Genomic DNA, 22,531 nt, shown 5'->3' with positions numbered 1-22,531 from the left:
AATGCTGTTAAGAGAGGTAGCACCCACTGGGTTTTTCAATAAGTATCATTGGTCATGCTGGCAAGAGAAATCTCAAAATAGTATGGTAATGGAGTGGGAATACATACTGAAGTGTGTGAAAGAGTGAAAAGGGGGCTGAGAGCCGGGTGCAGTGGCTCACGCCTGTAATCCCAGCACTTTGGGAGGCCGAGGTGGGTGGATTACCTGAGGTCGGGAGTTCAAGACCAGCCTGACCAACATGGAGAAACCCCGTCTCTACTAAAAATACAAAATTAGCTGGGGTGGTGGCACATGCCTATAATCCCAGCTACTCAGGAGGCTGAGGCAGGATAATCACTTGAACCCGGGAGGCCAAGGTTGCAGTGAGCCGAGATCACACCATTGCACTCCAGCCTGGGCAAAAAGAGCAAAACTCCGTCTCAAAAAAAAAAAAAAAAAGAAAAGAAAAGGGAGCTGAGAAAGTAGAGATAGTGATTGTAGGCATCCCTTTCAAAACACTTGGCTGGGAACAAGAGACAGAGTTATCATTGCAGTTGTTCTTTTTTTTTGAGACGGAGTCTCGCTCTGTTACCCAGTCTGGAGTGCAGTGGCGTGATCTCGGCTTACTGCAAGCCCCGCCTCCCAGGTTCACGCCATTCTCCTGCCTCAGCCTCCCGAGTAGCTAGGACTACAGGCACCTGCCACCACGCCTGGTTAATTTTTTGTATTTTTAGTAGAGACAGCGTTTCACCATGTTAGCCAGGCTGGTCTTGAACTCCTGACCTCAGGTGATCCACCCACCTCAGCCTCCCAAAGTGTTGGGATTACAGGCGTGAGCCACCGCGCCAGACCCATTGCAGTTATTCTTAATGGTCTTACTGTGTAAATCCATTATACAAATCTCTTCCAGAAGTAAGTGTTTGATAACTGTTTTTTTTTAATTAAAGAAATGTATGGGCTGGACAGGTGTGGTGGTACACACCCATAGTTTCAGCTACTCAGGAGGCTGAGGCAGGAGGATAGCTGGAGTTGGGAGGCAGAGGTTGCAGTGAGATGATACCATGCCACTGCATTCCAGCCTAGGTGACTGAGTGAGACACTGCTTCAAAAAAAAGAAACAAAAAAAAAAAAAGGAGAAGTATATGATAGCTGCCAGTAACTCATAAGCAAGAAGCAAACATCTATGCAGCTTAGCCTTTTACTCAAGGTCTTTCACAACATAAACACATCCTACCTTCTCTAAATGCCTTTCCTTACTCCAGCTGAGTTGGTCCTATTGTTCCCATTTTTGTGTCTTAGTTCATGCTTCTTTTCCATTTTAGGTTTTTTCCTATTTCCGTCTCTTGCTTTTCCAGTACTCCAGGCTCAACCCCCACAACGTCTCCTTTCTTGGTATTTCAGCAGCACTTCTGATAGATCTCTTTTATTCTGAGTTCTTCATTTTTTACTCAGATGTGTTATAACAATGAAAATAATCACCTGATTTTTATTAAATTTTGTGATTCTGTACTCTATTTTGAAAGAATTCAGACTGAGAGGAAATGAAAACTAGGTAATATACTGAGATAGCCTTTTGTAGCAGTAAAATCTGATGCTTTTTTCTTTTTTCAAAAATTCTCCCTAATGTTGAAAAACCACACCATATGAACAAGAAATTAGGGAGATTTCATAATCATTAGGGGCTCTCTGTATTTACCTTTGCTGGGAAGGAAAAAAGAAATCTTGGTTAATTCTACTTTGTAATGTCACTGTAATTTTTTAGGAGTACAATAAAATAAACTATATAGATTTATTATTGTAAGTCCATTTTGACTAATTTTTTCTCCCTTTGAAGGTCCAAGGGATGTCCTTCATTGCAGCAGTACTCATTCTCAATTTGGAAGAGGCAGATGCCTTTATTGCGTTTGCCAATCTCCTGAATAAGCCATGCCAGTTGGCCTTTTTTCGTGTGGATCACAGCATGGTATGAATGGATCATGTTTTCCTTTGTTTGTTTCTGTAGTTTGAATGCCCTCTTAGAGTGAAAAACAATAATTAGAAGGCCAAGATAATCTGACCTAATGTAAACTTATCATTATATTATAGTTTATTAATGCATGTTTGCTGAGAAGACTCAGAAAAAGATGAGATTCTTAATGAGCAAGATTTCCTGTTAGTGTTTAAGCATTTAATTTCTTTATTTCTAGAGTATATACTTTCATAATTGTATTGATTTTTTAATCTTTAGATGTTGAAATATTTTGCAACATTTGAAGTATTTTTTGAAGAAAATCTCTCCAAATTATTTCTTCACTTCAAATCTTACAGTCTTACACCAGATATATACTTGATAGACTGGTAAGTCATAACATACATAATATATAATAATGAAAAGGAAATAAAGTATAACTTTTTGTGTGTTTTAGGAACTAGAGTAAATCTCATGTGCAGGATTTTACGTATAAAGAGCCTTCTTTTACAAATTTAGAAACTTCCAAATTTTTGTGGGGATGCATTTGATTAAGAGCATGGACTTGGCTGGGCGTGGTGGCTCATGTCTGTAATCCCAGCACTTTGGGAGGCTGAGGTGGGCGGATCACCTGAGGTCAGGAGTTCAAGACCAGCCTGTCCAACATGGTGAAACCCCTCTACTAAATATACAAAAACTTAGTCTTGGCCAGGCACGGTGGCTCACGCCTGTAATCTTAGCACTTTGGTGGGTGGATCACAAGGTCAGGAGTTCGAGACCAGCCTGACTAACATGATGAAACCCTGTCTCTACTAAAAGTACAAAAATTAGCCAGGTATAGTGGCATGCACCTGTAATCCCAGCTACTCGGGAGGCTGAGGCAGGAGAATCGCTTGAACCCAGGAGGTGGGAGGTTGCAGTGTGCCAAGATTGCGCTACTGCACTCCAGCCTGGTGACAGATCCAGACTCCGGCTCAAAAAAAAAAAAAAAAAGAACTTAGCAGGGTGTAGTCACAGTAGGCTGCAGCAGGACAATTGTTTGAACCTGAGAGGCAGATGTTGCAGTGAACCGAGATCACACCACTGCACTGCAGCCTGGGCAGAGCGAAACTCTATCTCAAAAAAAAAAAAAAAGCATAGCCTCTGGGTTGAAATCAGAATCTCTCAGTTTGTGTTTCAGTTTTTTGTCTATAAATTGGGAATAATATTATCTTTATAGTTGTAGCGAGGGTGTTTTATGTGGATTATCTCATTCGATGCCTAGCACATACGAAGCTCTCAAAGTTGCTATTTATTTTATTATTAACACACAAGGGCTTATGATATTTATTATAGTGTTTCTTTACTAAGGGCTTCATATTGTTTCTTTTTATTTCAAGGCTTTATCCAGCTTTTTTCCCCAAGATGACACCAATTTGAATTTTTTAATTTGATCTCCCTTCTTATATATTGTCTGAAATTTTTTAAAAAATGTAATAAATGTAAATACAATATACTTTCTCCAAGTTACACATATGAATAGCTCAGATTTTTACTGTTCCACACACAATTTTATTTCCTAGACTTTCTCTAGCTTAAAAAAAAAAAAAAGGCCAAGTGCAGTGGCTGATGCCTGTAGTCCCAGCACTTTGGGAGGCTGAGGCGGGAGGATTGCTGGAGGCCAGGAGTTTGAGACCAGCCTGGGCACCACAGCAAGACCCCATCTCTACAAAAAATAAAAATAAAAAAATTATCCAGACATAGTTGTGCATTCCTGTAGTCCCAGCTACTCAGGAGGCTGAAGTGGGAGGATTGCTTGAGCGCAGGAGTTTAAGGTTACAGTGAGCTATGATTGCACCACTGTCCTCCAGCCTGGGTGACAGAACGAGACCCTATTAAAAAAAAAATTATGTATGTTGCCAAATCATGTATACTGCAGACAGGATCACCATTTTATTACTTGTGTTTAAAGTTCAAAGTTTTTTAGACTTTTCATTTGTCATATTAAGACTAATGATATTAATGGTGTTCCTAATAGGCATACAGCTCTCCTACAAACTGTAATTCAGGCACCAACGTTCCTTCCATTTTGTACTTCCACCATCTTTAACAAGGCATTTCCAGGGTTTTCACAGAAGGGGAGAGGACAAGGAGACTCACAAGGGGAGATTTTGGGAAGCTAAGCCTGGAGGTATTACGCATCTCCTCCTCTCACATTCCACTGGCCAGGACTCAGTCATGCGGCCACAACTAACTGCAAGTGAAGATGCAAAATGTGGTTTAGCTGTTTGCCCAGAAAGAAAAAGAAATGGTTTGGTAAACAGCCAGTTTCTACCACACATACTTTTTTTCTGTTTAATCAGAACAACCACATAAGATATGTACTGTAAAGCTGGGCGTGATGGCTCACGCCTGTAATCCCAGCACTTTGGGAGGCCGAGGCGGGCACATCACGAGGTCAGGAGATCAAGACCATCCTGGCCAACATGGTGAAACCCCATTTCTACTAAAAATACAAAAATTAGCCAGGTGTGGTGGTGCATGCCTGTAGTCCCAGCTACTTGGGAGGCTGAGGTTGGGGAATCCCTTGAACCAGGGAGTTGGAGGTTGCAGTGAGTCGAGATTGTGCCACAGCACTCCAGACAGAGCGAGACTCCGTCAAAAAAAAAAAAAAAAAAAAAAAAAATTTTTTATTTTTTGAGACAGAGTCTCGTTCTGTTGCCCGGGTTGGAGTGCAGTGGCACAATCACAGTTCCACCTGGAACTCCTGGGCTCAAGCATTCCTCCCACCTCAGCCTCCTGAGTAGTTGGGATTACAGGTATGCATCACCATGCCTGGATAATTGATACTGAAATTTTGATAGGCTTGAGTACCATACCTAATATTTCACAGTTAATAAATGGCAGAATAGAAACTAAAACCTCAGCAGTCCAGTTCCAGAAACCATATTCTTTATAAAGTTAACTACAACATGATCAATACTGATTTTACTGAAGAAGAATATTTAGGGTTTTTTTAGTTGTAAGAGAGGTGGGATTTTAGAACTGGAAGTAATCCAAATTCATCATTTTAGAGCTGAAGAAATTGAGATGTGGAAGTAGGATGTCATAGTGAAGGTCGAATCATTGCTGTTCAAGTATTACACAATATAAAGAAACATTTTTTAAGGAAAATATAATGGCTGGGCATGGTGGCTCATGCCTGTAATCCTAGCACTTTGGGAAGCCGAGGTGGGCAAATCACCTGAGCTCAGGAGTTCCAGACCAGCCTGGCCAACATGGTGAAACCCTGTCTCTACTAAAAATACAAAAATTAGCTGGATGTGGTGGCCCATGCCCGTAGTCCCAGCCACTCGGGAGGCTGAGGCACGAGAATTGTTTGAACCCAGGAGGCCAAGGTTGCAGTGAGTCGGGAGGCTGAGGCACGAGAATCGCTTGAACCCAGGAGGCCAAGGTTGCAGTGAACCGGGATTATGCCACTGCACTCCAGCCTGGGCTACAGAGCAAGACTCCGTCTCAAAAAAAAAAAAAAAAAAAAGCAAAACAAAAAAACCATAATTGCAACAATGTAACAATGTGTATTACATTTTCTAAAAGTTAATTTCTTAAGCTATGTGGTTTAATGGAATTAAAATAAGATTTCTTTTTCTTTTCATTCTTTTGAATTTAAAAAATTTTTTTTTAGTTGACACATAATAATTGTACATATCCATGGGGTACATAGTGATGTTTCTGTACATATAATGTATGGTGATGAGATCAGGGTAATTAGCATATCCATCATCTCAAACATTTATCATTTCTTTGTGTTAGGAACATTCAGTATAGTTGTCCTATTTGAAACCATGTGTTATTGTTAACTGTAGTTACCCTTCAGTGCTATAGAACACTAGAACTTATTCCTCCTATGTGGCTGTAATTTTGTATATTTTAAAAAATTTCAGCCTATCTCTTCCTTCTCTCCACCCTTCCCAGCCTCTAGTATCCTCTGTTCTACTTTTTACTTTTATGAGATCAGCTGGCCAGTGCAATGGCTCATGCTCATAATCCTAGCACTTTGGGAGGCTGCAGCAGGCTGACTACTTGAGCTCAGGAGTTTGAGACCAGCCTAGGCAAGATGGCGAAACCCCATCTCTACAAAAAGTACAAAAATTAGCTGTATGGTGCATGGTGGCATCGCCTGTAGTCCCAGCTACTTGGGAGGCTGAGGTGGGAGGATGGCTTGAGCCTAGGAGGCTCAAGTGAGCTGACATTGTACCACTATATTCCAGCCTGAGCGACAGAGCCAGACCCTGTCTCTGAGAAAAAAAAAAAAAAGAGAGCGACTAGCATTTTTTAGCTTCTACATATGAATGAGAACATGCGGTATTTCACTTAACATAATGTCCTCTGGTTCTATGCATGTTCTCACAAATGACAGGATTTCATTCTTTTTTGTGGCTTAGTAGCATTCCATTGTGTGTATGTACCACATTTTCTTTATCCATTCATCTGTTGTTGGATACTCAGGTTGATCCCGTATCTTGGCTATTGTGAATAGTGCTGCAATAAACATGGGAGTGCAGACCTATCTTAAACATACTGATTTCAATTCCTTTGGGTATATACCCAGTAGTGTCATTGCTGGATCGTATGGTCGTTCTATTTGTAGTTTTCTGAGGAATCGCCATACTGTTCTCCATAGTGGCTGTATTTTACATTCACAACAACAGTGTATAAGAGTTCCCTTTTCTTTGCATCTTTGCCAGCATTTGTTATTTTTTGTCTTTTTGATCATAGCTATCCTAACTGGGGTAAGAGGATACCTCATTATGCTTTTGATTTGCATTTTCCTGATGCTTAATTATGTTGAGCATTTTAAAATATATCTGTTGGTCATTTGTGTATCTTCTTTTGAGCAATGTCTGTTCAGATCATTTGGCCATTTTTTAGCTGGATTGATTGTGTGTGTGTGTGTGTGTGTGTGTGTGTGTGTGTGTGTGTGTGTGAGTGATGGAGTCATTCTCTGGTCTCTGTCACCCAGGCTGGAGTGCAGTGGCACGATCTCGGCTCACTGCAACCTCCACATTCAGGGTTCAAGTGATTCTCATGCCTCAGCCACCCAAGTAGCTGGGACTACAGGTGTGTACCAGACCTGGCTAATTTTTGTATTTTTAGTAGAGATGGGGTTTCACCATGTTGGCCAGGCTGGTCTGGAACTCCTGACCTCAAGTGATCCACCGTCTCAGCTTCCCAAAATGCTGGGATTACAGGAATGAGCCATGGTGCCTGGCCTTTTTTTTTTCTGCTGTTGAGATGTTTAAGTTCCTCATATATTTTGCCTATTAATTTCCTGTCAGATGAATAGTTTGCAGATATTTTTTCCCATTCTGTGGGGTTTTTTTATGCTATTGATTGTTTTATTTGGTGTGCAGAAGATTTTTAGTTTGATATAATCTAAAATGGGAATTTGTTTAATTTTGGTTTTGGTGCCTATACTTCTGAGATCTTACTAATAACATTTTTTTCCAAGACTAATGTCCTGAAGCATTTCCCCTATGTTTTCTTCTGATAGTTTTATAGTTTTGTGTCTTACATTTAGGTCTTTGATCCATCTTCAGTTGACTTTTGTATAGGGTGAGAAGTGGGGGTCTAGTTTTGTTTTGTTTTATTTTCATATGGATATCCAGTTTTTCCCCCAGCGCCATTTATTGAAGAGACTGTCCTTTCCTGAATTAGTGTTCTTGGCACCTTTTTCAAAAATCAGTTGGCTATAGATAATGTGGATTAACTTCTGGGTTCTCTCTTGTGTGCCATTTTTCTATGTATCTGTTTTTTTGCCAGTACTATTCTTTTTGGGTTACTATGACTTTGTAGTGTATTTTGAGGTCTGGTAGTCTAATGCCTCCAGCTTTTTTTTTTCTTCTTTTCTCAAGATTACTTTTGTTGTTTGAGGTCTTTTGGGGTTTTATATAAATTTTAGGATGGTTTTTTTATTTCTGTGAAGAGTGTCACTAGTATTTTGATAGGGATTTTATGGAATCTATAGATTATATTGGGTAGTATTGTCATTTGAACAATATTAATTCTTCCAATCTATGAACATGGGATGTCTTTCCATTTGTTTGTATCCTCTTCAATTTCTTTCATCAGTGTTTTCCTTGTAGAGGTCTTTCACCTCCTTGGTTAAATTTACTCCTAAGTTTACTCCTTATTATTTTTGTACCTATTATAAATGTATCCAGTTTTCTGATAGAAGAATGATGTCTTATTTAGGCACTAATGTCTTTCATCATCTTTTCTGTTGAAAATCTTTTGTTTTAACTTAGAGAGCTTGCCTTTTAAGCAATACCCAGTAGATTATAGAATGGTGGGTGAATTTTGCCAAAGAGATGGAGCAGTTGATCTTAAGACAGGTTGTTGTTAAGAATATACATGGGTGCAGAGGCTCACACCTGTAATCCTATTACAGGTGGCTCATACCTGTAATCCCAACACTTTGGGAAGCTGAGGCGGGTGGATCGTCTGAGGTCAGGATTTCGAGACCAGCCTGGACAATATGGTGAAACCCTGTCTCTACTAAAAATACAAAAATTAGCCAGGTGTGGTGGCAGGCACCTGTAATCCCAGCTACTCGGGAGGCTGAGGCATGAGAATCTCTTGAACCTGGGAGGCAAAGGTTGCAGTGAGCTGAGATCCTGCCACTTCACTCTAGCCTGGGAAATGGAGCAAGACTGTGTCTCCAAAAAAAAAAAAAGAATTCCCATGATAATTTGAGGAGGGGGGAAGAGTACAGATGACATATTTAAACTTTAATTCTTAACAATTCACAACCAGTGGGTTTCATGTAAATGGTATTAAGCTTTAATGTAGAAAAATAAATAATGGCATTGGTCAAATGTGTCTTCTCAGATCTTCTTTGCTTTAGGATTTTTTTTTTTTTAATTTTTTTGAGACAGAGTCCCACTCTGTCACCCAGGCTGAGTGCAGTGGCGTGATCACAGCTCACTGCAGCCTCAAAATCCCAGGCTTAAGCAGTCTGCCCACCTCAGCCTCTCCAGTATCTGGGGCTACAGGCAAACCACTACACCCAACTAATTTTTGCTATTTTATAGAGATGGGGTCTCACTATGTTGCCCAGGCTGGTCTTGAACTCCTGGATGCAAGCGATCCTCCCACATTGGCCTCCCAAAGGCGTGAGCCACCAGACCCGACTGATTTAGGCTTTTTTAAAAATTAAGTTATTGGCTGGGCACAGTGGCTCACGCCTGTAATCCCAGCACTTTGGGAGGCCGAGGCGGGCAGATCACCTCAGGTCAGGAATTCGAGACCAGCCTGACCAACATGGAGAAACGCCATCTCTACTAAAAATACAAAATTAGCCGGGCGTGGTGGTCCATTCCTGTAATCGCAGCTACTCAGGAGGCTGAGGCAGGAGAATTGCTTGAACCCAGGAGGTGGAGGTTGCGGTGAGCTGAGATTTTGCCATTGCACTCCAGCCTGAGCAACAAGAGCAAAACTCCATTAAAAAAAAATTAAGTTATTTTTCAATGTATTCTCTTCCTGTCCCCTAAGAGCATTAGAGTTACTCAGGGAAGGACCCAAGAAAATGAGAGAAGGGTTTTTTAATATTATGGGACTGAGATCCAAGTTAAAATACTAATCCCATTAAGAAGGAAAAAAAAAAATCCTCCATTGTCAGTCTTGAGAAGTGTGAGCATGGGGGACAGCAGGATCACAATTGATGTGGGGACAGGAGAGAACTAATAAAGAGCAAGTACAGGCCGGGCGCGGTGGCTCACACTTGTAATCCCAGCACTTTGGGAGGCTGAGGCGGGCAGATCACGAGGTCAGGAGATCGAGACCACCGTGAAACCCCGTCTCTACTAAAAGTACAAAAAAATTAGCTGGGCGTGGTGGCAGACGCCTGTAGTCCCAGCTACTCGGAGAGGCTGAGGCAGGAGAATGGTGTGAACCCGGGAGGCGGAGCTTGCAGCAAGCTGAGATCGCGCCACTGCACTCCAGCCTGGGTGAGAGAGCGAGACTCCGTCTCAAAAAAAAAAAAAGTACTGTATACTAGAACCTGAGCCTAGGCACTCCTCATTTTGAACACTGAGTTTTGTACTACCAAAAGTGGTTTTTGTCATATGATTACATATGTGTTTGTAATTTAAGAAGTAGGGACGGACTTTTGTTTCATGTCTCTGTTGAGTTTATTATATACAAATCCCAGAGACATTTTTGTGGGATGGGAATGAATAAGTGGCAGTGCAAAAGGATTTTTTTTTTTTAATTATTTTGGCGAGGAAGCTTTTAGTTCCCTTCCTTAAATCCCATCAGCACTACCTCAAATAAACACACAATCGGTGTAAACAATTGTGTACTTTCTTTGCCAAGGCAACTTCAAGACAAGTCCTGTAATACTTACTCTCCCCACTTCCCCCAACCAGAATGGCTCCCAGAGAACCACTGGATAAAGAATTACATGGTCAGACATTGTCAGAAAGTTTGGGAAAAACCATTTTGGTGATTCTACTGGAAGGTATACATGCTTCAAAAGAAGTAGTAAATAAAGCTGGGTGGAGGAAAAAGACAAAACAAAACCGGATGTTTGTGCAAGGGGAAGAGAAAAGAGAGAAGTCAGACTTTGAGTTTATATTAGGTTACTAAAAGATGATATTTGGGTTCTTCATACAATAATAATAGTTTTTATTTAGCATTTCTTACATGCCAAACACTGATGTAAACACTTTTACATTTATTAACTACTATAATTTTTAAAACAATCCTGAGAGGTAGGTAGTTTTCTTATAGTTTACTAATGAAGAAACTGAGGCACAGTAAAGACAACTATCCTGCTCAAGGTAACACAACTAATAAGTGGCAAATTCAAGATTCAAATTCAGGCATTCTGGTTTCATAGCTCATACCCTTAACTACCAGACTGTTCTACCACTCTAGTATATATTAGGCCTTTCTTCTACATAAGGTTGTAAATTCACATAATTTTGTTATTTATTATTTAATTTCCCACTACTCAAGTTTGAGGGACGAAGCCTTTTTTTTTTTTTTTTTTTGAGGCGGAGTCTCACTCTATCACCAGGCTGGAGTGCAGTGGCACGATCTCGGCTCGCTGCAACCTCTGCCTCCTGGGTTCGAGCGATTCTCCTGCCTCAGCCTCCCACGTAGCTGGGACTATAGGTGTGTGCCACCATGCCCAGCTAATTTTTGTATTTTTAGTAGAGATGGGGTTTCACCATGTTGGCCAGGATGGGAAAGCCATTTTTATTTGCCTTCTTATCCCTAATTAAGCACTGTTCTTTTTTTATAGAGATGCATACTGAGTAAATGAGTTAATGAATGAAAAATTTCAGTGACCATTTTTCCCTCTAATTTTAGGATCTTCACACTATATAGCAAATCACTACCACTTGATCTGGCCTGTCGAGTCTGGGATGTATTTTGCAGAGATGGGGAAGAATTTTTATTTAGGACTGGATTAGGAATCCTCCGATTATATGAAGATATTCTCCTGCAGATGGACTTTATTCATATAGCACAGTTTCTAACTAAATTGCCAGAAGATATCACATCGGAAAAGCTGTTCAGTTGTATTGCAGCCATTCAGATGCAGAATAGCACCAAAAAATGGACTCAGGTAGAGTGATATTTTCCTATCTTTAATAGATGTGTTAAAGCAGTTGACTTATTGTAAAAAAGTTAGGTATTTCTTAAAAGTTAGTGCTTAAAAATATGTCTTTTAAAAATAATTTTTGACTTCTAAGAAGCAAGAGTTTAAATCAAATTGCCCACTTTTCAGCTATCCAAACATAGGGCTTATTTTATTTTTTGAGACAGAGTCTCGCTCTGTCACCCAGGCTGGAGTGCAGTGGCATGATCTCGGCTCACTGCAAGCTCCGCCTCTTGGGTTCACACCATTCTCCTGCCTCAGCCTCCCAAGTAGCTGGAACTACAGGCGCCCGCCACCATGCCTGGCTAATTTTTTGTATTTTTAGTAGAGATGGGGTTTCACTGTGTTAGCCAGGATGGTCTCGATCTCCTGACCTTGTGATCCACCAGTCTCGGCCTCCCAAAGTGCTGGGATTACAGGCGTCAGCCACTGCACCTGGCCTGTTTTATTTTATTTTATTCTGAGATGGAGTCTCACTCTGTAGCCCAGGCTGGAGTGCAGTGGTGTGATCTTGGCTCACTACAACCGCCATCTCCCGGGTTCAAGCGATTCTCCTGCCTCAGTCTCCCGAGTAGCTGGAATTACAGGCACGTGCCACCACGCCCAGCTAATTTTTTGTATTTTTAGTAGAGACAGGGTTTCACCGTGTTAGCCAGGATGGTCTCAATCTCCTGACCTTGTGATCTGCCTGCCTCAGCCTCCCAAAGTGCTGTGATTACAGGTGTGAGCCACTACACCCGGCCGGGCTTTATTTTATGTAAGTCCAATAATATCAATTTAGTGAAGTACAACCCACAGTAGTCATTTATTTGCCAGAGTAGTTATTACTTTGGTATTTCAAATAGACAACAATTTTATTATATTAAATACCTACTGTGTACTAGGGTTTGTAGTTGAAAGAATATATAATGTATGGTCCTGGCTTTTAGATGCTTAGTCTTGTTAGGAAAGTAAAAGTATTGGCAATCTAAGTTAAGTGACATAAAAGGATAGCAGTATCACTCAATCCATGAATGATATAAACAATTGACATTATTAAATTCACAGTCTTATTGGTTCAGAAAATGTTATGTTACCAAATAGTAATTTCAGAATAGTTAGCAATTGGTAAAAATTGGAATCTAATCATATTTCATGATTAGAAAAAAATAAAGGGGATTTGAGAATGGCACACTTGCGGGGACAGAGTTAAGTATAATAAAGCTTTTTCATGTTTATAAACTATAGTTATTTAAATCTCTTTAATCTGGGTGGTAGTTTTTGAGGATTAATCTTTATTTCATATAATTTTCAGGTCTTTGCATCTGTAATGAAGGATATTAAAGAAGGAGACAAGAACAGTAGTCCTGCTTTGAAAAGCTAGTCTTCAAAATTGACAGACTAATTGACATAGAAAAAGTGGTTTTTGGATAAAGGCTTTTTGTTTCCTATGTAAAAGGCATGGAAGAAAATGTTGGAGATACCTAAAAGAATCAAGAGGTGGAAAACTGCTGATTTTACATTTTATGGCTGAAGTAAATGAAATAAGTAACTTATTGACAGTATTAATAAACTATTATTTTGTAGGTAGAGTCATTTTTCAAAGGAAAAAGTTTAAATGGTGAGTTTATACTCCACAATTTGAAGTAAACAGTTTAATGCAATAAATTTTTTAAATAGCTTTGAAGATACTTCAAATTTTTACATCTTTTCTTTTGTAACAGTTACCACAAAGATACTCTGGAGGCTAGAGTAGGATTATTAAATACTACTGTTAACCTCCAAAGTACTATAGTACAGACATTGTTTCTAGTTCTGACCTTTTGAAGATATTATAGACCAGTAATGAACAAAATTGGTTGTAAATGATTTAAGTCACTGAAGATGTCATTTATCTTCATTCACAAGTTGGGGCAAATTCGAGTTACCTAGGAACTGGAAATGTTGGTGGGAGATTGTTTATTGTTTGTTTAGATGTTTTTCCATAGTATCGTGTCCATTTGTTTTTTAACGGAAATTTGTTGTCTTCCTTAAGGAATTCCTTATCACTTAGAGAATTTTAGCCATTCTGGTTCTAGTCTAACAAATTATTCATCTAATAATTTCACATTAAGAAAACTATAAATAACTGGTAGAAGGAAAGTTCTTTGCACTTTAGTGGATTGAAGACTTGACTTTGAGAGTAAGTCCAAAAACATATGTGATGTTTCTCAGTGATAAGAGTAAAAAGCAATGAATCCTGAGAGTTCTTAAATAGCATGCTACTTGGCAAGACTTCATATTTTTTAGTTACAATTCTTCCACTGTCTATAGAAACAAAATTTGTTAACTCCAGTTTGAAATTTGAAATCTAATATGTAGCTAAATCTGTGACTTGTAAAACTCTATGTATAATTTTTCCTAATCAGTGGAAATAAGAATAAAAGAAAAAGGTAATTTTTTTTTCTAAGTCTACATCTTATCTCTTGATTCAGTTGCCTGAGGAAGCTGTATAAGGAGATCGGTCTTGTTATTGATTCCTTTATGTGTCAGTGCCATCTTAATCTCTTCACATGGTACACTAAATGCTGCCTATAACCCATCCTCATCTTCTTTACTCATCATTGCTTTCTTCAAGGAAGGTCTTGATACTGCCTCATCTACCTCATTATACGCTAGTCTAGATAGTGACTCTTTGGAAGACTGGTAGCCTCTGAATGAGTTATCCAACTTCTGCGTCCTCACATTGGCCACTTTGTATAGGTTCGGGAACTTAGCAGGTTTTAAATCCTCATGCCCATGGAGGTGAAGTACTTTGAGGAACGGGAACATCTCTTCACTGTGTTTTTGGATCAGCCTTCTGTCAACTGCCAAGAAATGGGTGATTTCCCTGACAACTCTAGGAAGTAGTGCTGCATGATTGAATCATTCTTTGATGAATTCTTTCATTGTAACATAGGGAGTCATTTCCAAAAAGGTAGATATGATCTTAATTAAATTGACTTATGAATGCTTTGCCTGTGGGCCCAACAGTGTCATGACCCTCCAATTGAAACATAGCATGAATTATTTTTATGTCGAGTTCTTGAACTGCTAATCAGGTGTATGTTTCCTTGAAGTCTAGAGCAGGATCCAGGTCAGATGAAGGAGGTGGTATGCCTGGCTTAACTGCTGAAAATAGAGCATTGAAACTCTTCACAATGTGCTGCGTTGGGTTTCTGCTTGGCTTTCTCACTGAATAGTAAATTGGGGAAAATGCTGCTTTTACTATTTTGCATTTTATAGCAACATTAACAGTCTTTTCCCAGTCAGGTGCTGTCCAGGGAACATGTTTCCCTTGGGAGGTCTGAACAGAGTGATCTGGCTTGATGTATTTCTTTTTTTTTTTGAGACGGAGTCTCACTCTGTCACCCAGGCTGGAGTGCAGTGGCGCGATCTCGGCTCACTGCAAGCTCCGCCTCCCAGGTTCACGCCATTCTCCTGCCTCAGCCTCTCCGAGTAGCTGGGACTACAGGCGCCCGCCACCATGCCCGGCTAATTTTTTTGTATTTTTAGTAGAGACAGGGTTTCACTGTGGTCTCGATCTCCTGACCTCGTGATCCGCCCGCCTCGGCCTCCCAAAGTGCTGGGATTACAAGCGTGAGCCACCGCGCCCGGCCTTGATGTATTTCCTGAGCTCTAGTACCATATCATAGAATTAGTTAAATGTAGCCAACAGCAGTGTCAGAACAATTGACATTGTCCTTCTAAGAGTGAATGCATTGGCTTTCGGAACTGCTACTAGATACATATATGAGGCAGCAAACGCATCTTTAGGTGGCCGCAAGGCTGTATCTGATTGACAGAGATCTCTGATCTCTAATGACATATTGCTATTGTCCTATTATGTTTAAATTTGAACCTAAACTAAATGACTTGAGTGTTATGAGTGATGGCTATATAACATGCCATTTGGTTAGATTTACAGTGTGTTTTTATGTTGCAGTTTAGTTTGAAACAACACTTAAGCACACTATTTCTGTTAGTGGTATATAGTTTTCAAACTAACAAGCCTGCGATCCTTGTTAGTGTAGTGACTGCCTCTTTAGGAGTATGGGGCCCTAGGGTGCCCATATATTTTTTGCCCCATGGGTCATTCTAGTCTAGGGACTACTAGTAGAACCCTCAAAAGGTAATTGCTATTACAGGGACTTACTTACTGGAAACTGGTAATATAATAAAATATTGAAGGAGTGGCCATGATCTTAGCAGGTTTTAGAATGACCTTTTAACTCCAGTAACTACTTCCTTGGTATTGGTATCCTTGATAGAGGGAATATAACCTCTGGCAGTAATCTCATTCAGGTTATACTACCTGACTAAATTTAATCATACTTTCATGTATTTGTTTCCTCAGTTGTACCTAAGTTACTGTATTTCTTTTTCTTATTTTTTTATTATTGTACAGTTTCTTTACCTTTCTAGTATAAATGTGTATATAAAATGTAAATACAAGGAATTCACTAAAAACCACTCATAACAATTACTGTGTAAATAAAACTGGTAAGCAGAGTAATTACTTGAAATGAGTCTTCATTACTTTGGGGATATCTGTTTTATTTAACTGCATCTCAAGGAAACAAAGGAAATAATCTTTGTTTTTGTTTGCCAAATTTGTCTTCCAAGGAATGCACTAAGCCTTCAGTCTTTTTAGACTGGCAGTACTGGCAGCTAAAATATTGTACTGTATCTTCTCTTGAGCCCAGTATGTAGGAAATATGTGATAATTCACATGGTTAGTATATGGCAGTTTTTGTTGTTGTTGTTAAAGTATATTTTCAATTAAAAAAAACTTTTCCTAAAATACTCAAAATAATGTGAAATTTAATATGGTGTTTCATTTGTTTGTCTACTCAATATATATATTTCTTACTTAATGTTCCTTTAGTCCAGGTCTACAATGCCTTATTTAAATGCTGTTAGAAAAAAAAATGCTGTTAGAAGACTCCAGTAACTCACATAGTTTTCTGTAGTCAGCTTTTGCTGATGTCTTTTGCATTTGTGACCTTTGAGTATATTTGTTTGACTTTATAAAATTAGGTAGCATTTGCAAAATGACATTGACGTTTTCAAAATCTCTGACTTCAAGATAATAGCGTTCCTTGCAGCTTAGGAACTAATGTTATTTTGACCTAGGCCAGTCAACTCTTTAGAGTCTATACTACTGAAGGGTATAATTCTAAAGCAGATAATCATGAAATAATTTATCTTACTTCATAATATCATATGATTTATTTTTATTTTTCATTTTATGTTTTTGTTTGGGTAAGATAAAATTGTTTTATATTCCAAGAGTGTATTCAGACAGCAGGGACTAGTATAAAAAAGAGTCAAAAAAGTGTGAGGTAGCATTGGACAGTAAGTTACATTAAAATTAAAGTTTGTCATGACTAATTGATAGTGTAAGAAAACAGTCTTCTGAGAGGAAGAATATGTTGTTTTTGTATTGAATCATATTATTTTGCTGTTTGACAAGCATTGTCTAAAATATGAATTCTCAACTCTAATAAAACCTCATTAATTAGAACTTCACTGCTTTACAACATGTAAAAAAAAAAATGAAATCCGGGATTTCAGGGAAACTAACCACTCCAGAGAAAGCCCTGCTCTTTAAAAATATTGTTTGCTTGGTAAGAGCGTAATTGCAATCCCAGCACTTTGGGAGGCCGAGGCGGGCGGATCATGAGGTCAGGAGATCGAGACCACGGTGAAACCCCGTCTCTACTAAAAATACAAAAAATTAGCCGGGCGTGGTGGCGGGCGCCTGTAGTCCCAGCTACTCGGAGAGGCTGAGGCAGGAGAATGGCGTGAATCCGGGAGGCGGAGCTTGCAGTGAGCCGAGATTGCGCCACTGCACTCCAGCCTGGGCGACAGAGCCAGACTCCATCTCAAAAAAAACAAACAAACAAACAAAAAAGAGCGTAATTGCAAACATGGGAAATTTGAATTAATACACTTATAAATCTTAAGCCCTGATTATTGGCAAGCACTGCCTCTTAATATTTTGTTAGGCTACATAAAGTTTTAAGGTTTGGGAAATTCCAAAATTGCCTTTCTTTCCAGATATTCTGCTGTTCATATTGATCATCCCTTTATCTCAATTAATGAGAATTTGCTTATGTGCATTTTATTTTGTAGATTCATTTCTAGTAAACACCAGGAAGGAAATTTGACTAAAATTACATTATGAAAGTGTTTCATTTGAACATTTACGTAAACAATAATGACTTTATTAAATTTAAAGTAAAATGACTTTTGTACTATTGCAATGTATTTGAAAAATCATTTTTGTAATAAATATGTAAATGATAAATGAATATAGACTTGAAGGAGTATATAAAATTGACAACAATGGGGTATATATGTTCTCATTTTTCATCCTCAGGCATAATGCTATACACAATGGTATAAAAGCAGAAAGTGAAGCTTCAAATTCTGGTCACAGCTGAGCATGGTGGCTCATGTCTGTGATCCTAGCACTTTGGGAGGCTGAGGCAGGAGCATCACTTGATCTGAGGAGCTCCAGATTAGCCTGGGCAACATAGTGAGACCATCTCTACAAAAAATTTAAAAATTATCTGGGCATGGTAGCATGTGCCTGTAGTCTCAGCTACTTGGAAGGCTGAGGTAGGAGGATTGCCTGAGCCTGAGAGGTTGAGGCTACACTGATCACACCACTGGACTCCAGCCTGTGCAACAGAGTGAGACACTTTTTCAAAAACATTAAAAAAAAATTGGGCTGGGCACGGTGGCTCACGCCTTTAATTCCAGCACTTTGGGAGGCCAAGGCAGGCGGATTACCTGAGGTCAGGAGTTCAGGACCAGCCTTACCAACATGGAGAAACCCCCTTTCTACTAAAAATATGAAATTAGCCAGGCTTGGTGGTGTATTCCTGTAATCCCAGCTACTCGGTAGGCTGAGGCAGGAGAATGGCGTGAAACCGGGAGGCGGAGCTTGCAGTGAAGCGAGATTGCCTGCCGCACTCCAGCCTGGATGACAGAGCGAGACTCCGTCTCAAAAAAAAAAAAAAATGGGGGAAGTTAGACAACAAAAAAGCCTCTTATGTGAGCCCTTGAAAAGCAAACACATGAAATTTTTAATTAGATTACATGTTTTATTACCTTTTAACAGTGTAAATCAGCTGGGCACGGTGGCTCGCACCTGCCATCCCAGCACCTTAGGAAGCTGAGGTGGGCGGATCACTTGAGGTCAGGAGTTGAGACCAGCCTGACCAACATAATGAAACCCTGTCTCTATTAAAAGTACAAAAATTAGCTGGGCATGGTGGTAGGTGCCTGTAATCCCAGCTACTTGGGAGGCTGAGGCAGGACAATCGCTTGAACCCAGGAGGCGGAGGTTGCAGTGAGCCGAGATCGCACCATTGCACTCCAGCCTGGGTGACAGAGCAAGACTCCGTCTCAAAGAAAAAAAAAAAAAGTAAATCAATTTCTTTCATTTTTTTATTCAAGATCCTCTAATGGCATTCCTCATATAAAAATCCACACTCTTGATCCTAGTCTCCATGGTCCTACTTGATCTGGTCACTGTGCATCTTTCCAATTTCAGCTGCAATTTATAAACATTCTGCCTGTAGACACAGTGGACTTACTGCCATTTTTCAATTTGTCAGCCTTCTATCTACCTCAGTTCTTTTTTCCCTCTGAAGTGTTTTTTGTCTAGGTCTTTGTATGGCTTATACTTTATACCGCTGCTTAAAGTCACTTCCTCAGAGGACTTTTCTCTAAACATGTATCCACTATTCTCATGACCTTACTCTGTTTCATATTTCTTTATAACTTCTATTATATATCACCAACTGACACTGTTTTACAGTGCTGTCTATTGTTTCCACTACAGTGTAAACTCTGAGGTCAAAAACATTGTCTTATTTACTACTGAAGTGCTAGTACCCAAAATAGTGCATGGCACTACCCTGTGGTAGATATGGATGATTGGATTGTTTTTATTTTGGTCCATTCCTCACTGAACTTACTTTTTCATTTAAATTTTTTTCTATTATAGATATTATGCAGTTGACCAGAAACTCAAATAGTTTCTGGTTCACTCGGGAAGTTAAACATTTAAAGGTTGGGTAGAAGAGAATGAACTAGTAAAAGTCAGGAATAGGAATATCAAGAGAGTGTGGGGTCAGAAAAGACAACGGACAAGAGTGTTTCCATAAAGGAGTGATTAACAGTGTTATGTTGCAATGAGGTTCAAATAAGAACTGAGAATGTCCATTAAACTTAGCAACATTGAAGTCATTAAACCTTAGTGGGCTACTTTGGTGTATGCTGAATGTTGCAATGAGACAGAGGGTTGAAGAATCAGTGGGAGGCAAGGAATTAAACATTGCTAGTGTAGATAATTATAAAAGTAAGCTTTAAAGGGGAAGAGAGAACTGAAAATAGTTGGTAGGGAAATAGGAGGTTCCAGCTGGGTGCAGTGGCTTGTGCCTGTAATCCCAGCTACTTGGAGCCTAAGGTGGGAGGATTCCTTGAGTTCAGGAATTAAAGGTTACAGTGAGCTATGATGTTACCACTGCACTCCAGCCTGGGTGAGAGAGTGAGATTTTATCTTTTAAAAAGAGGGAATAATGATTTCTAATCTAAAATAATTTCTGAATAGGCAGCAGGGAGTTGGATCCAGAGCACAAGATGAGAGAGTGAGAAAGGTATTCAGGATGCAGATGGGTTTGTAAATTTGATGTTGGTAAGCTGAGAGGGGAATTCTGTCTTGTAGCTATTGTTTCCTTTGTGAGGTAGGCCAGAAGTGGGGCCATCTGCTGTAACAAGAGGGAGCCGGGGTTTTCTTTTGTTTTGACTTCTATGATTGGATGGATGGTTATGCACATTAATATGAAAAGGATTCTATAAGAGGAAGACATTTTGTGTGGGTAGGGAAAAATGACTTGTAACATCATACTTAGAAGAAAATCCCCAGCGCCTCATCTGGAGGGTCTGCCTCTGACTTTTTGTGCCATTCTCCCTTGCCAATTCGGCTTCAGTCATACTGGCCTTCTCTCTGATACTCAAACATGCCCAAGTATATTCCTGCTTTACTCTCTGTACACGTGTAGTTTCTGCTTGGATTGCTCTTCCCCCAGGCTGGCTAGCTTCTTGGCATTTGGTTCTCTGCTTAAAGTGTCTATCACTTCGGCCGGGTGTGGTGGCTTATGCCTGTAATCCCAGCACTTTGGGAGGCCGAGGCGGGCGGATCACCTGAGGTCGGGAGTTCGAGACCAGTCTCACCAACATGGAGAAACCCCGTTTCTACTAAAAATACAAAATTAGCCAGGCTTGGTGGCGTATGCTTGTAATCCCAGCTACTTGGGAGGCTGAGGCAGGAGAATTGCTTGAACCCGGGAGGCGGAGGTTGCGGTGAGCCAAGATCGTGCCATTGCACTGCAGCCTGGGCAACAAGAGTGAAACTTCATCCCACACACACACACACACAAAAAAAGTGCCTATCACTTCTTCAGACACCCGATTACCCAATCTAAAATAACTATCCAGTCACTCTCATGCCACCCTATTCTAATATTTCGCAATTTCCCCCTTTTCATCCCAACTCCTGGAATGTAAGTTCCATATCAACAGGGATGTAGTCTGTCTGGTTCATTGCTGTACAGCTCCTATGATAGTTCCTGGTATCCAGGAGGCATTTTAATTTTATTTTTAATTTTTGTGGGTACACAGTAAGTGTATATGTTTATGGGGTACATGAGCTGTTTTGATATAGGCATACACTGTGAAATAAGCACATCATGGAAAATGGGGTATCCATCCCCTTAAGCATTTATCCTTTGAGTTACAAACCATCCAATTATACTCCTTAAGTTATTTAAAAATGTACAATTAAGTTATTATTGACTATAGTAACCCTGTTAGGCAATCAATAGTAGGTGTTATTCATTCTTTCTAACCAGGAGCCATTAAAAAAACAAAGAAAAAACAAAATAAATGTAGACCCTTAAATAAAAGTGAATGAACAAGAGTGTTCACAGCCACTTTGAAGGGAGGGTTTGCACAATGGCAAAGACATGCCAGGAAATGCACCAATGCACTTTTATTACCAAGTGTGGGGCCAGATGTCAGTTGAGATGTGTGTTCTTTGAGAATCAGATGAGATTTTCTTGAGCTCTATTTTGTGTATTTGGACAAATTCTCTCTCTTGCCTGTAGAGCAGGAGGTCCAAGGAACAAAGTTTCTAGAGAAAAACAATGAATGGAGGAAAGATTTGGGGAGGTGGGCCACAGTTGAATTTGTATTAGTCTATTTTCACGCTGCTGAGAAAGACATACCCAAGACTGGGTAATTTATAAAGAAAAAGAGGCTTAATGGACTTACAGTTCCACGTGGCTGGGAAGGCCTCACAATCATGGCAGAAGGCAGAAGACGAAAAGCATGTCTTACTTGGCGGCAGGCAAGAGAGAGAATGAGAAACAAGTGAAAGGGGTTTCCCCTTATAAAACCATCTCATCTTGATCTCGTGAGACTTATTCACTACCACAAGAACAGTATGGGGGAAACTGCCGCCATGATTCAATTATCTCCCACTGGGTCCCTCCCACAACATGTGGGAATTATGGAAGCTGCAATTCAAGATGAGATTTGGGTGGGGACACAGCCAAACCATATCAGAATTCAAAAGAAGGAACAAGGAAAGATTTTTCAGTACGTTAGGGAAAAACCCCATAAAAAGTGTTTCAAAAGTCAAATGGAAAGAAATGTCGGAGGATAGGTTGGTAAAGGTCAAAAATCTTTTTTTTTTTTTTTTGAGATGGAGTCTCGCTGTGTCGCCAGCCTGGAGTGCAGTGGCACGATCTTTGCTCGCTACAACCTCCGCCTTCCAGGTTCAAGTGATCTCCTGCCTCAGCTACCCTAGTAGCTGGGATTACAGGTGTGTGCCACCACACCCAGCTAATTTTTGTATTTTTAGTAGAGATGGGCTTCAT

At 39.9% G+C, this 22,531-nt stretch overlaps 1 protein-coding gene across 2 annotated transcripts in view; it reads left to right on the top strand.

The window, feature by feature from the left end:
• The window catches only part of TBC1D12 (TBC1 domain family member 12), a 66,516-nt gene extending 52,507 nt beyond the window's left edge, over positions 1-14,009 (top strand). For both annotated transcript variants that reach the window (XM_058436199.1, XM_032136409.2), the window contains 4 exons: positions 1,814-1,942; positions 2,207-2,316; positions 11,285-11,543; positions 12,871-14,009. In XM_058436199.1, coding sequence (XP_058292182.1) covers positions 1,814-1,942; positions 2,207-2,316; positions 11,285-11,543; positions 12,871-12,939 — 567 coding nt within the window. In that variant the 3' untranslated portion in view covers positions 12,940-14,009. The remainder of the gene's footprint in view (positions 1-1,813; positions 1,943-2,206; positions 2,317-11,284; positions 11,544-12,870) is intronic.
• Positions 14,010-22,531: the final 8,522 nt, after the last annotated feature.

The sequence above is a fragment of the Hylobates moloch genome, unplaced genomic scaffold, assembly GCF_009828535.3.
Source record: "Hylobates moloch isolate HMO894 unplaced genomic scaffold, HMol_V3 SCAFFOLD_3, whole genome shotgun sequence".
In the NCBI taxonomy this organism is placed as follows: domain Eukaryota; kingdom Metazoa; phylum Chordata; class Mammalia; order Primates; family Hylobatidae; genus Hylobates; species Hylobates moloch.
Note: the sequence above shows the minus strand (reverse complement) of the source record. Positions and strands in the feature narration are given on the sequence as shown.